Below are 13161 nucleotides of genomic sequence, written 5' to 3' on the forward strand. Positions count from 1 at the left end.
TGTTAGAATTGTCTGTCAATACCAATCAAAAACAATTGACACTTGGTAATCTATGGGATGATATTTGTGCTTGATTTTTTTCTTCCTAGACTTGTGAATGTTATCTTTGTAGAGAAAGAAAATAAATGATGGTTTGTTACTTCAATGTAAGAATTATCTACCAATTGAAAAACAATTGACACTTGATAATCTATGTTATGATATCTACCAATCGAAAACTATATTTGTAAATGCTCTATCATTGCCAGCCTTCTTTGTTACTCAGATGGTAAAAATGTTTTGGATAACCTTCCTGAGGTTGTTAAACTTACCCTTGGAAGGGGCTTATGTAGGTTTTGCTTTCTCTTTTTGAGAGTAAAGAGAGACTAGCGAGCTAGAACATTTGGGAAGCCCATTGGCGCGTCTAGGAATCCAATTAACTGACAAGGAAGGTGCTAAGCTTGCTTAGACTTTGATCTCTGACAAAGATGTGCCATATAATATGCTAATAACCTTTTATTGTATTAATATTTTGAAATTTATACCTTTGGAATATCAATAAGTCCAGTACAATTTTTTCCCCATAAGTTTGATAGAAGGGAAGCCTTAGTGCAATGACAAGTGTCTTCCACCAAAAATGAAAGGTCACAAGTTCAAGTTTGGGAATCAACCTCTCCAATAAATTAGGAGTAAAGCTATTTACCATGATCTCTCTCAGGTCCTACAAAAGTGGGAGTTTTGTGAATTGGGTACAACCTTCTTTTATGGATATTGTTTGATGTATATATTTTTTTAAAGATTATTGGTTGTGATTAGTGCATAATAAAAATTGTCTTAATAGTGAACTCATATGAAATGATGTTACTTCAATTGCAATGTACTGTCTTAGTGAGTTTTGAAAAAGGTCATTATGGTTTTTTTGTTCTCTCATTACTCGTAGATTATATGACACTAGTGGCATACCCAAGCGCTGTGTGAGAATATATAATTATTTTAAAATGTAGTTTAATGTATAATTTATTCTCTAAATTTTATTGTAGATAATTTGTTCTTCTTAAAAATTAAACAATTTCTAACTCTCTATTTTTACAAATATATAATTTAATCATTTTTGTTGTTTGTATTGATATTATTCTTTTTTGAAGTGATCTATATTCTTCTAACTATTGTTATTATGCATTATATTTTTCTAATTATTTTGGTACAATTAAAATTTTTAAGTTTCGAATTTATCATTCAAAATATCTTAAGGAGATTATCATGATAATGAGAACTTATCATATAATTACAATTGATATTACTCAAATAATTGATAGTACTCTCAACCTAAACTTGTATTTTCTTATTCTTAAGTAAGTATACCGAAATGGACTGAATTGGACCAAATAGATCAAATGGACCAGATTGGATTGAAGTGGACTGAATGGACCAAGGCAGACTAAATGGACTGAAAGGACCAAATTGAACCGAAGTAGCCCGAAGTTGACCGAATAGACCATTTTGGACCAAAATAGACAAAAATAGACTGAAGTGGCACAAAGTGGACGAAATGGACCAGATTGAATAGAATGGGACCAAACTGAACTAAGGTAGAAAAAAATGGATCGAAGTGGACCAAATGGACTAAAGTGACCCAAAGTGGACTGAATTGGACCAAAGTGGACCCAAATAGGCCAAATGCCAAACAGTAGTTAGTAAACTCAAAAAATTAATAATAATTACAATAATAAAGTCAAGTAAAATCATAATCTATGATAAGTAATGTATTCCAATGTGATGGAAATAGTTTTTTGTTGAAGTAACACCTATCAAATTTGTTAGCACATTAATATCTTTAACTAAATTATTATACATGTATTTGTGATTCTATGTGCGTGTTGAATGTTTTATTCAATTTGAAGTCAGTACCATTTACTATTTAGAGAAAGTTGGTACACCACCAAAATATATATATATATAAGGAAAACCTCTTGCGTGTAATATTTTATACAAAAAGAAAAAAAGGATGGGGTTAAGAGTTGATGAAAATGATATATGGTTCTCTAAGTAGCGGAACTAGACCCTTCAATTTGGCCTTGAATACTACATTAGCATACAGATATAAACACAGCGGTGGAATGAAATTTTTTTTTTAAAGTGATTATAAACTAAAAATAAATAAATAGTGTCTCCACCTAAGGTATTTGTATTACATATATTTTCAATTATAAGTTACATTTAGGTTCAAGAATGTATAAAGAGCACTCATAACAGTGATACTATATTGATATATTGGTATTTTTTAGCTGCTCAAACACTAAAAAGCATGCTCCAGCAATGGAGCTAAACAAAAAAAATATTATTTTACTCCCCTTTTCATTAAAATAATATTTCTTTTCTCTTTCCTTTTCTCTTCCCGTTTCACAGCTCATCTCTCTCTCTCTCTTTCACGTTACTTCCCTCTGCTCTCTCAAACCAAAGCTCCTTTCTCTCTCATCTCACAGATCAGGTCCTGCCCTTGCCGCCGCCGGTCACACCCTTACCTCCGCAAGTCAAGCCCTTGCCGCTGCCCTTGAATCCATCTTGCCCAGTCCTCCATGCTGCCAACCCACCTCCCCACGCTACTGACCCATGTTGCCCAGTCCTCCATCTCACCGCTCACCCAACGCCAATCCAAGCTCCATTGCCGACTCGAGCTCCATCACCGATCCAAGCTTCATTGCCGATCCAAGCTCCATTGTCGACCCAAGCTTCATTGTCAACTCAAGCCATCTCTCCCACCATGTATGAGTTCAGACTTCTCTGTGGGTGGATGGGCTGTGGGTGGGTTTGTGGGTAGATTAGTATGTTCGTGGTAGTGGCTCGGCTGGGTTTCGTGGTGGTGGGTGTGGGTGTTGCCTGGTTGGTCTGGTGGGTGCGGGCTTGGTTGATTTTTTTTTTTTTCCTTTCTTTGTGGTGGTGGTGGTGGTGGTGGTGGTGGTGTGTAGTGAATATATTATTTTATTATGATGTTTATATTATTTTATTATGATGTTTATATTATTTTATTGTGTTGAAAGCTAAAATAGATCCACTGCTGTAGCATGTATGTAGGTAAAATAGATAAAATAACTTTTGATGGAGCTAAATAATTAAATTTTTAGCTTCATTACTGTGGATGATGGTAGTGAAAAGTGAGCCATATCATGATTGATAAGTTATAATTAGTTTTGAGAATTAGTAAAGACATAATGCAATATTGCATACATTAATATATATATATATATACACGTATTTTTTTTAAGAAATGTTGGAAATAAAATTATGATATGTAAAAATATAATAATAATAAATACTATGATTCAAATTTAAAATATTGTACGTGTGTATATATATATATATATATATATAAGAATGGCAACAAAATGGGATAGAGTCGGATTAAGGATGTCATATATATATATATATATATATATATAGATGAGAGAAGTTGGAGGTATTTTATCATCCCTAATTAGGAGTTTTTGATATTAATAAGATAAAGATGAATGAGAAAAGGATCAAGTAGCTATGAGTGTTAAGAGCATAAGAAACTACGTATTTTGGGATGATAATAGAATATACATAAAAATAAATAAATTATAAAAAAATATATATAAATAATAAAATTATTTTTATATATATAGAGGGTAAGATAAAAAAAAAAAAATTTAATTAAAAAAAACAAAACAAAAGTAACATGTGAGCTTGACATACTTGTCAAAAAAAAAAAAAAAACATGTGAGCTTGACACGCTGTACAACGTGGGGCCTTATCCCTTAAACCTTAAACCCCGCACTCATCTCTCCAACAAACTACAAACTACAAAGTACAAACAAAACTACACACTTGCTTCTGCTTCTGTTTCTGTGATTCTCATTGTCTGTCAATGGCCTCAGTCGCTATCCGAAGCCGTAGTATTACTATTAGTAGCCCCAACGCCAAGCACTTTCTCTCACTCCCACCCCACTCTTCTTCTCGTCCACTCGGTTCCACCCATTTCTCTTTACTCGACTCATCGTTTGGAAATGCCACCGATTGCTTCCTGTCGTTTTGCCGCTTCATGGCCACATTTACTCGAACGTAAGTCCGATCACTGTTGGTTTTTTCTCGTTGTTTTGGGGAGTTTTGGTTTTGTGGGTTTTGTTTGTTTTGGTGTTCTTGTAAATGAGTTTTGAAATAGTTTGAAGCTTTTGCTGCATTGGTTTTGGAATCATTGGTTTGTGTTGGATCGAGTTCTAGTTTTTTTTTTTTTTTTTTGGGTTTATTTATTTATTGAATCTCAAGTATATACCTCACAATTTAATGCAATGCATGAGTCTTTGCCTCTCTGCTTGGTTGATAAATAAAATGCTGACCAAGTGGAACGGATATATATATATATATATATATATATGCATTCTTGAGAGAGAGAGAGAGAGAGGGAGGACACCCAATAGAAGAAAAACAAAAAGAAAGCTGGCTGTGATTATATACTAGCCAACTGTGAAATGATGAGAAGATAATTGGTGAAATGATTAAAATGGGATGCATTTTAGTGTTTTGTTCATTATCTATAGTTCAGATTCTGTGTTCTGCCTCTTATGAATGAGTCAATGGACATTTAACTTATATGTGGAAGCTCTATGTTGCTTCCTTCTTGATTTTTCATTGCAATTGTGCTACTTCATCATTGTCATTATAATTTTGCTTTCCTTGATATTGTTTGTTACAGAAAGCCCCACATAAATGTGGGGACCATCGGGCATGTAGATCATGGAAAAACAACATTGACAGCTGCAATTACAAAGGTTTAGATAACTTTTTATATGATTGATCACTTTAATGGTCATAAAGTTTTTTCGTTTTCATGTGTCAAAGAATATAACTGATAGAATTACCAAATTTTGGGGTACTAAACAATTAGATTGACATTATAAAATAGGTGCTAGCGGAAGAAGGCAAAGCCAAGGCTATTGCCTTTGATCAGATTGACAAGGCTCCTGAGGAGAAGAAGAGAGGAATAACTATTGCTACTGTAAGGATATAGTTTGCTACTCTGTTATTCTTATTATTTATTAGTTCTTGACATGCCCTATTTGCTGTAATTATATGATATAGTTTGGATTTGCTTTGTCTCTTTTCTTGTTTCCTCTGTTTGTACATGTATTTCATGATATTTGTGTAACTTATCTCGGTTTTATCTTGATCTTGTAGGCCCATGTGGAGTATGAGACTACTAAGCGACACTATGCTCATGTTGATTGTCCAGGACATGCAGATTATGGTAAAGTAAGCCTTGAGAAATACATCGGTCTTTTTATTTTTAAGGAAAGCACTGAATTGGTTATTTCATAATGCATTTTCCTAGTTGAAGTTGGAAGCTTTGTGCTTTAAATGCTTCAAGATAGAACATAGCCAATTCTTATTCCAAGTTCTGACTTCTGGGAGTAAAGTGAGATGGGCCTTACTGATATGAATTCAAAAAGAAATCTGTATCAATAGCAATTTCTGAACAATGACTTTCTGTCATGTTATCTGCATGAACAATGTGTTGAGTAAAGAAATTCTAATGAATTATCACTCTCCTTCTAATGTGTTGAGTAAGGGCGTTCTAATGAACAATGTGTTGTATTAACTGAGTTTGTTACAGTCATATGATTTAGGGTTATTTTGTCATTTTTCTTTCCTTTTCCCCTGATGTCTCATGGTAATTTAATACATTAAATATGATCTAGATAAGTTGTAATGTTGATACTTGATAGGTGTATCTTTTACACTCAATAAACTAATTATCACTTAGGAAAGTAGTTAAGGAGACAAGAATGGGAAGTCTGTAATTACCTTGAACATAAGTATGGACAAGGGCCAAAAAGTTAAATTTTAAAGCAACTAACATAAATGTTTCCTATGCGAGTCAAAAGCCTAGCTGCTGTTTCTTGCAGTATTCATTCCCTTGCTTTTAGTTTCACTAGTGGATTTTGCTGAATGCAGAACATGATCACTGGTGCTGCTCAAATGGATGGGGGCATTCTGGTGGTATCTGCTCCTGTCGGGCCCATGCCACAGACGAAGGAACATATTCTGCTTGCTCGTCAGGTGCGTAATTTAGTCAATTAATTTGTACAGCTTTTCAGTGATTATTACAACTTGTTTATGGGGCTATCATCTTTAAATGGTTCATTTGTTTTTATGGCTCAGGTTGGTGTGCCATCGTTAGTGTGCTTTCTCAATAAAGTGGATGCTGTGGATGATCTGGAGTTACTTGAAATTGTGGAAATGGAGCTTCGTGGTATGATAGATCTTATACTTTGCCTTTTGAATTTAGATTTTCTAGTTTTGTACTTTTGCTTACTTATGGTAGATATTGGATTAATTGTTTCTGTTCACATGGACATACAAATTTTGCAGAGTTGCTCAACTTCTACAAATTTCCTGGGGATGAAATCCCAATTGTCCGAGGTTCAGCTTTGTCTGCCTTACAGGGGACAAATGAAGAACTCGGGAAGAAGGCTATTTTAAAACTGATGGATGCTGTGGATCAATACATAGCTGATCCTGTGCGCCAGCTTGACAAGCCTTTCTTAATGCCAATAGAAGATGTTTTTTCGATTCAGGTAAGTGAACATGAATACAATATTGGTGGTAAAAGCAATTATGGATGACATATTGCTCCATTGCATGGAGACTTTTCAGCGATTTCTTGGTGTTCATGCTTTTTTTTTGAAGTTGGGGGGGGGGGGGGAGGGGAGTGTTAACTTTATTTTCTCGATTTCAGCCTGCATGATTAAATGTGGCAACATAATTCGAAATAACTATTGAGTTGAACATCTCTTGTTATGGAGTCTTAAGATGTTGTTTTCATTCTAGAGAATGATTGGTTCCTCTGCTGAAAATTTAACTAGCCTTTCCTTTCTAAACTTGTGGCCAAGATTATAACAATGGTTAGATACCATGAAAATTTTCTATTACATTTCTCTGTATTCCTGTGCGTAATCATATTTTATTAATCAAAAACAGGCCCAGGCACCTAAGTTGTGAATTGTGATATTTTTTGGTTTATGTGACTGTGTTTGTAGGGACGCTGGACTGTTGTAACTGGTCGTGTTGAACAAGGTACCATCAAAGTTGGTGAGGAGGTTGAAGTATTGGGTTTGATGCAGGTATATATCTAGATTAAAGTTTTAACTATATTTAATGATACCACTGTCTCATTCGCTTCTCTTGAACATTATGAGTTTATCATGTTTTTGACTCGTTTTTGCCTTTCTTAATTCATAGGGTGGACCTTTGAAGACTACAGTGACTGGTGTGGAGATGTTCAAGAAGATCTTAGATCATGGGCAGGTAATTAACCGGCTTTACATCACTTGTACTGACTGCACCGCTGATTGTTAAATTAATTATGTTCTTTTGTAGGCTGGTGACAATGTGGGTCTTCTTCTGCGTGGTTTAAAACGTGATGATGTACAACGAGGGATGGTGAGTAATACTATCTGAGGTATAGAAAAACAATTGTGAATTTGTAATAGTTACAAATCAAGATCAGATGGAATCTAGGTTTTGTAGAATGACTTAATCTGGATATGTGATATTTTAGTGAATAACATTCATGTATATCAATAAGAAACTGATAATGAAAAAGTCTTTCTTTTTTTATAAGTAATAAAGATGTATATTTAAAAAGCTACCTCATGCAAAAAGATATAAGGCACATCAAATCCTAAAAGATCTAAAAACCAAACTTCACAACCGATAAGCCTTTTCACAATGAAGTAGCAAATGATCCACCGTCTTTCCATTATACCGACACATAATGCACTAGTCAACAAAATCAAACCCTCTACCCTACAGATTATCGCCTATAAAAATTTTATCCCAAACTGCGGTCCAAACAAGGAAAAAAAAACGCCGAGGAGCCTTAACCCTCCAAATACCTTTCCAAGGAAAAAAATCTATTTAGAAACACTATAAAGGTGTGCTTTTGCATTTTGTATCCATAGCTTTATATTTATGATTTTCATGGGTTTAATATCATGGTTTTTTCCCCTCTTATTTATTTATTTGTTATATTTAAATTCTATTTGTTTTTTACAGGTAATCTCCAAACCTGGTGCGGTGAAAACATATAAGAAGTTTGAGGCAGAGATTTATGTCCTAACAAAAGATGAAGGTGGCCGTCATACTGCTTTCTTCTCAAATTATATGCCTCAATTTTACATGAGGACTGCAGATATAACTGGGAAGGTGGAACTACCTGAAAGCGTAAAGATGGTGATGCCTGGTGATAATGTGACTGCAACTTTTGAGCTAATGGCACCTGTTCCTCTTGAAGCAGGTTAGACTTATTCTTAAATATCATTTATATATATATATATATATATATATATATAAAGAATCAGATTAACTTGAGCCACAATTAAAATTATTCAAATTTCTAAACCCAAGAAGTAAAAATCTACCAAAAGTGATTTTTTAGTCACTAATTTATCCTGTGTTAAACTCAAATTTTAACTATAAAATTGGATCTATTCTTTACTAAATTTCTTTTCTTGAAATAATATTGTATCAGCATAATTTTTATGTAAAGATTGCATTTTCATTTCTTTAATTAGCAATTACAACCTGTGTGCCTTATAATCAACAAATCATACGATTCAATCAAGTGGATGTTTTTGGCTGCTGGATAAATGATGCTTCTTCAGAATCTATTTGTACCTAGTGCTTAGTTTTAAAATGGTTTTCACTTGGTCATGAATAAGCATTTAAACCTTGGTCATTGATTTGATTAAGTTGATTTCAGAAGGTAACTGATTCTATTATGTCTGTGTGATCAAGAAGACTGATAATCTAATGTGGGTGTGTATGGAAGCCATTTTTATGTTCAGATGGATCCATTTGGGTGCATGGAAATCTTTTACTTCCTTTTTATTTTATTTTTATATAGGTAAAAATATAGCAGATTTGACATGGCCTAATGGCTAAGGGCATTGTATGAAAGTGATGTTGAATTTGACTTGATGGTTGCTTATTGGAAAATCTCTAATGATCTTTTCTGGAATTTCTTAAGTTACTACCTGGAAAGAAATCCTATGTATATGATGTAATAATTTTGATTTAATTCAATTCATGCTTTTCCATTATGGCATCTTTACAAATCCAGTACCTGATATTGTGGAAGTTTTTAACATATGGCTATTTGTTTGTTGGTTTAACAGGACAAAGATTTGCTTTGAGAGAAGGTGGTAGAACAGTTGGTGCAGGGGTTGTCTCAAAAGTAATTGGGTGAGAGGGCAGTACACTTCCTGTTGAATTTTTTGTGTCCTCTCATTTGTGGAAAGGTGTTAATAGAGAATGAGGGTGCACTTCTAGTGATAATTGCTGACTTGTTAATAGCATTTACTTTATTGCTTGTTCTTTGACATTTACAGTGAAAATAAATTGGATATTAGATTGGAAATTTCTTGGAAGTGCAAATTATCCCAAGATATTCTTGTTCACTTCAGCAGTAATTTTTCTGTTCATATTTGAATAAAAATAAAGTTATCTCTATCTCTCATATGTAGCTTTTGTATTTAAAATTTGATACCCATTTATAACTATGAGGTACAGTGCCAATTTATCTTTCTGCGTTAACTGCTATCTTTGATTGGTTTCTCCACACTGGTAGACAGAAGTTTATGGTAAACAGGAAAGTAATAAAGGATACATGCCCTAGTGGTATCAAAAAATATATTCTGGTTCTATTCTGTGCCAAAGAAGGAGAAATCCTAATGTTTTTTTTGGTCTAGTTTGGATCAGACTGGCATTTGAATTCATTAAGTTATATTAATAGTCTGGAACAGAAAATTCCAATAATATGGTAACCAATTTCAACCAATAGAAGATTCAATAAATTAAATAATTGAATTGTCATAAATTAAAAAATTACATCTGCTTCCTTATTACATAGATAAAAAGAATCTCCTGCAATTTTATGTGCCCATATTTACAATATAATTTTGTTTATATGTTTAATTTAAAATGGTGTATTGAGCGATTGATCCAGTATCTGTGAGATTTTACTTGTCTGCCAATAGCTTCAAAACAATTTCAGCCAGTGAGTGGATTGTAGTGCTGTGCCGGCTAAGTCCAACTGTCCCAGAGAAAATATTGAAGCTTTCAAGCTCTGCTGTAGTCTCCAAGACATTCTCCAGCACCATCTCCATCTCCAGATCCTTGAATATACATACATTTGTTGCCTTGTCTCTCATCATCCATATCACCAACTCAATGGCAAACCTCCTTATTCTCGGAGTCTTGATTGGTGGATATTGGTGCTTTTTCAGAATCTGGACTAATTTACTAGCCAATCCAACCTCAGTAATTCCAGCTTTGTCAAACATGATTCTTGCCTCCTCAGAAGTCATGAATTTAAAAACATGTGCTGCTAGTCCAACCATCACTTCTTGTAGTTTGTTCTCTTCTGACATGATTGCTTGAAGCACCTGCAATAGGAGGGTGAGGGGTTAAATATAGTCACAACATTTATCATCATTATAGTGTTGATAATTGAACATGAAAGCTTGTATTTGGCAGGAAAAAGAAAATGTAGGATATCATAGTTATTGTAAAAGGCACTTACTGTTGGTGCTGCAACTTTTACTCCCTTTAGCTGGTTGAAGTAATCTTCACCACTGAAGGCGCACAAGTTTCTTAAAATTCTTGCAGCACTTTCACGAAGCAATGGTACTTCCAATGCTCCTATAAGCCTTTCTAGTACATGCAGTTTCAAAATATGATAACAGTTACTTCTGCTTTCTAAAGCCAGCATCGTCAGTGCTTCTCCAGCAGCGATTCTTACATGAATCTGACTCTCTGGCACTTCCTCTTTGAAGAAAATGTTGAACAACTCCTTCATAACTCCACCTGTGCCCCCAATCCTCTGTGTCGCATCCTCTTCCAGGGCAAGACTTGTTAAAATATCTATTGCAAGTTTTTGCAGCATTGGGTATTTCCCTCCATACCGTAGAATATCTCTGATGTTGCTAATGGTGAAAACTATCTCAGAAATTTCTTTTCGGAGATGTCTCCCTGTAGAGCCAGTTGTGCTTGCCAGCATCTTCACCAATTGCAGGGATCGTTTCACTGTCAGAATCTGAGACGCTGCAACATTTTCATCCTTCAACAACCTCTCCCCAGCATGGGTGAAATCTATGATTTTTGGTAGGAGGCCTCTTGTATTTCCAATCTTTCCACAGTTATCATGGTTGCGTGCAAGTTTCTTCAGGATAAGAAGTCCTAAATGATTAAATGTCCAGAATCCATAATTTGCGTGGTCAAAGATGATATTCTTTTCACCAATTTCATCGGCTGCACCACTGTTGCTTCTGTTGGTTTGGAGTAGAGATGATATTGATTCCATAGCACCAGGAATGCCAGCAACCCGGAGGGAGTTTTGCTTTTTGCCAGCTAGTTTTGACAATATTTCTGCAGCTGATCGCCTGATCTCTTCATCTTGTGGGTCTGTCCAATTCAACATCTCAACTAACCTCTCTATCACTGATATATTTATCCCTATTTTTTGAAGGGTGTCACTAGAAAACCGCTCATGCATTGCAAATTGTTGAAGAATTCTAACTCCAATGAGCTGCTCATCAGGGGAAGTTGAATCCAAGAGATCCATAGCAAAAGTAACCATATCCATTTTCAAGCCATCAAAAATGCTTCCATTTAAACATCTTGAATAGGCATCATAGAAGAATCTTCTGATTGAAATTATACCTGAAGGTCCAAACTCGCATTCCTTATGCACTTCATCCAACAGTTTTTGGTAGATGACCTTCCACTCCCAGTAAGCTTTCTCCGTTAGAAACAGCAATGCTTCTGCTAATGCCAAGGCATAGAATATAGTCAGAGCAGATTGCCGATTCCTCTTGTCAGTGTCTCCTTTTTCTACCTCCCCGTAGTTATGCTTGATGAGCTTCATCAATGAGAGGACCACACAGGCTAATGCAGATATAATTTGGAGCCAATGGAGAAGCTTGCTGACATTTCTTGAGAGGAAAACCCATTGACTAAATGGAAGAAGAGGAACATCTGAGCTTTTCCACGTCCGAGTTGGCATTCTGTGGTGCTCTCTAAATCGAGGACTTGCTGCATCAATTGTCCTGGTTAATTCTCTAGTATGTTGACTTGGTTTCTGCACTGCAAGAATTGGCCGGAAAAATGCTTTTACTGTTCGAATGAGGAAGTGTGAGCTGGACCTCAATGCCCTGAAGCTGTTGATTCCAGCATCAGCAATCGACCATGTGGCTTGGTGTTGCCACTCAAGTTCATGACTCCTGCTGAATATTCGAGTCCCCTCGATCAACAAGATGATTGTAATGAACCAGAAGTCGGTTTTATCCAATGTGATGGCAAAGCCACCTAGAAGAACAACAGTTGCCCAGATGAAACCAAGAGTTCCTAGGCCTGTAGCTGCCTTCTCAAGAACTGCAAGCTGTAGAGCGAAGAGGGTAAGCTTCTTTTCGGGTGCACGAATTGCTGGTGTTGTTGTTGTAGGAGACATAGAATCTGCATTGCTACTCTCTCTCATCTCAATACCCCCCTGAGGTTCAAAAATTGTGGCACCTGAACTGAATGTTTCACTGAGCTTTTGAAGCTCAGAAATCTTCAGATGAATGCTTCCTTCTTCTGTGGATATCCTATGATCCATCAAATCTGAATATGGCTTTATCTTTCTATAAGATCAACTGGGTTCAACCTCAAAAGAGGTATATGGTAGTTGTTGGCTTAAAAGGTCTAGAGGGACTCTTATTGGTTTGATTGTATAACCTCAAAAAAGATGCCTGGTACTTGTTGGCTATGATTCTATGAAGTCCTTGTCCTAGAGAGGACTTTTGGGTTTAAGGGTCTTGTTGGTTTGAGTTGTACTGGAAGGAATGTAGAAGTGGTATTTATAATGATAAGGATTTAATTGAACTTGGGGAGCACGTTTGTTTTGTGTGGAAGTGAAGAGGAAAGAAAAACTTAAAGTTGCTTCTTTTTGCTTTCAATTCTTTTTCAGAAATTGGTTATGTTTTTTGTTGGCAACACCGCCCAAGACTTAGGCAAGGATTCTCTGAATTCATTCATATTAAAATAGTTCAATGAATTAACCAAAGGCACAATTTAAAAGGCTTCTTATCCAATCACCTAAAAAAGTTAAAAGCTTTAGCCAAAAAA

At 35.2% G+C, this 13161-nt stretch overlaps 2 protein-coding genes across 2 annotated transcripts; one reads left to right on the plus strand and one right to left on the minus strand.

The window, feature by feature from the left end:
• The first annotated feature begins 3709 nt into the window (after nucleotides 1-3709).
• On the plus strand, nucleotides 3710-9425 carry LOC126689261 (elongation factor Tu, mitochondrial-like). Its single transcript, XM_050384390.1, has 12 exons — nucleotides 3710-4059; nucleotides 4691-4766; nucleotides 4901-4993; nucleotides 5173-5247; nucleotides 5950-6054; nucleotides 6157-6247; nucleotides 6367-6572; nucleotides 7035-7118; nucleotides 7237-7302; nucleotides 7375-7437; nucleotides 8053-8293; nucleotides 9174-9425. Exons 1-12 carry the CDS (start codon nucleotides 3866-3868, stop codon nucleotides 9242-9244), a joined length of 1365 nt encoding a protein of 454 aa, XP_050240347.1. The 5' UTR covers nucleotides 3710-3865; the 3' UTR covers nucleotides 9245-9425.
• A 417-nt stretch (nucleotides 9426-9842) lies between these two features.
• LOC126689262 (uncharacterized) lies at nucleotides 9843-12890 on the minus strand. Its single transcript, XM_050384391.1, has 2 exons — nucleotides 10580-12890; nucleotides 9843-10442 (listed from the first exon to the last, which is right to left on the minus strand). The coding sequence occupies exons 1-2, from the start codon at nucleotides 12650-12652 to the stop codon at nucleotides 10017-10019; spliced, it is 2499 nt and encodes an 832-aa protein (XP_050240348.1). The 5' UTR covers nucleotides 12653-12890; the 3' UTR covers nucleotides 9843-10016.
• Nucleotides 12891-13161: the final 271 nt, after the last annotated feature.

The sequence above is a fragment of the Quercus robur genome, chromosome 6, assembly GCF_932294415.1.
Source record: "Quercus robur chromosome 6, dhQueRobu3.1, whole genome shotgun sequence".
Classification (NCBI taxonomy): domain Eukaryota; kingdom Viridiplantae; phylum Streptophyta; class Magnoliopsida; order Fagales; family Fagaceae; genus Quercus; species Quercus robur.

Coding starts and splice junctions, on each gene's coding strand:
- LOC126689262 (XM_050384391.1), bottom strand. CDS start 12,652: ATGGATCATAGGATATCCACAGAAGAAGGAAGCATTCATCTGAAGATT. Junction 10,443..10,579: donor TAAAAGTTGCAGCACCAACA/GTAAGTGCCTTT, acceptor CTCCTATTGCAG/GTGCTTCAAGCAATCATGTC.
- LOC126689261 (XM_050384390.1), top strand. CDS start 3,866: ATGGCCTCAGTCGCTATCCGAAGCCGTAGTATTACTATTAGTAGCCCC. Junction 4,994..5,172: donor GAGGAATAACTATTGCTACT/GTAAGGATATAG, acceptor TTGATCTTGTAG/GCCCATGTGGAGTATGAGAC. Junction 7,303..7,374: donor AGATCTTAGATCATGGGCAG/GTAATTAACCGG, acceptor GTTCTTTTGTAG/GCTGGTGACAATGTGGGTCT.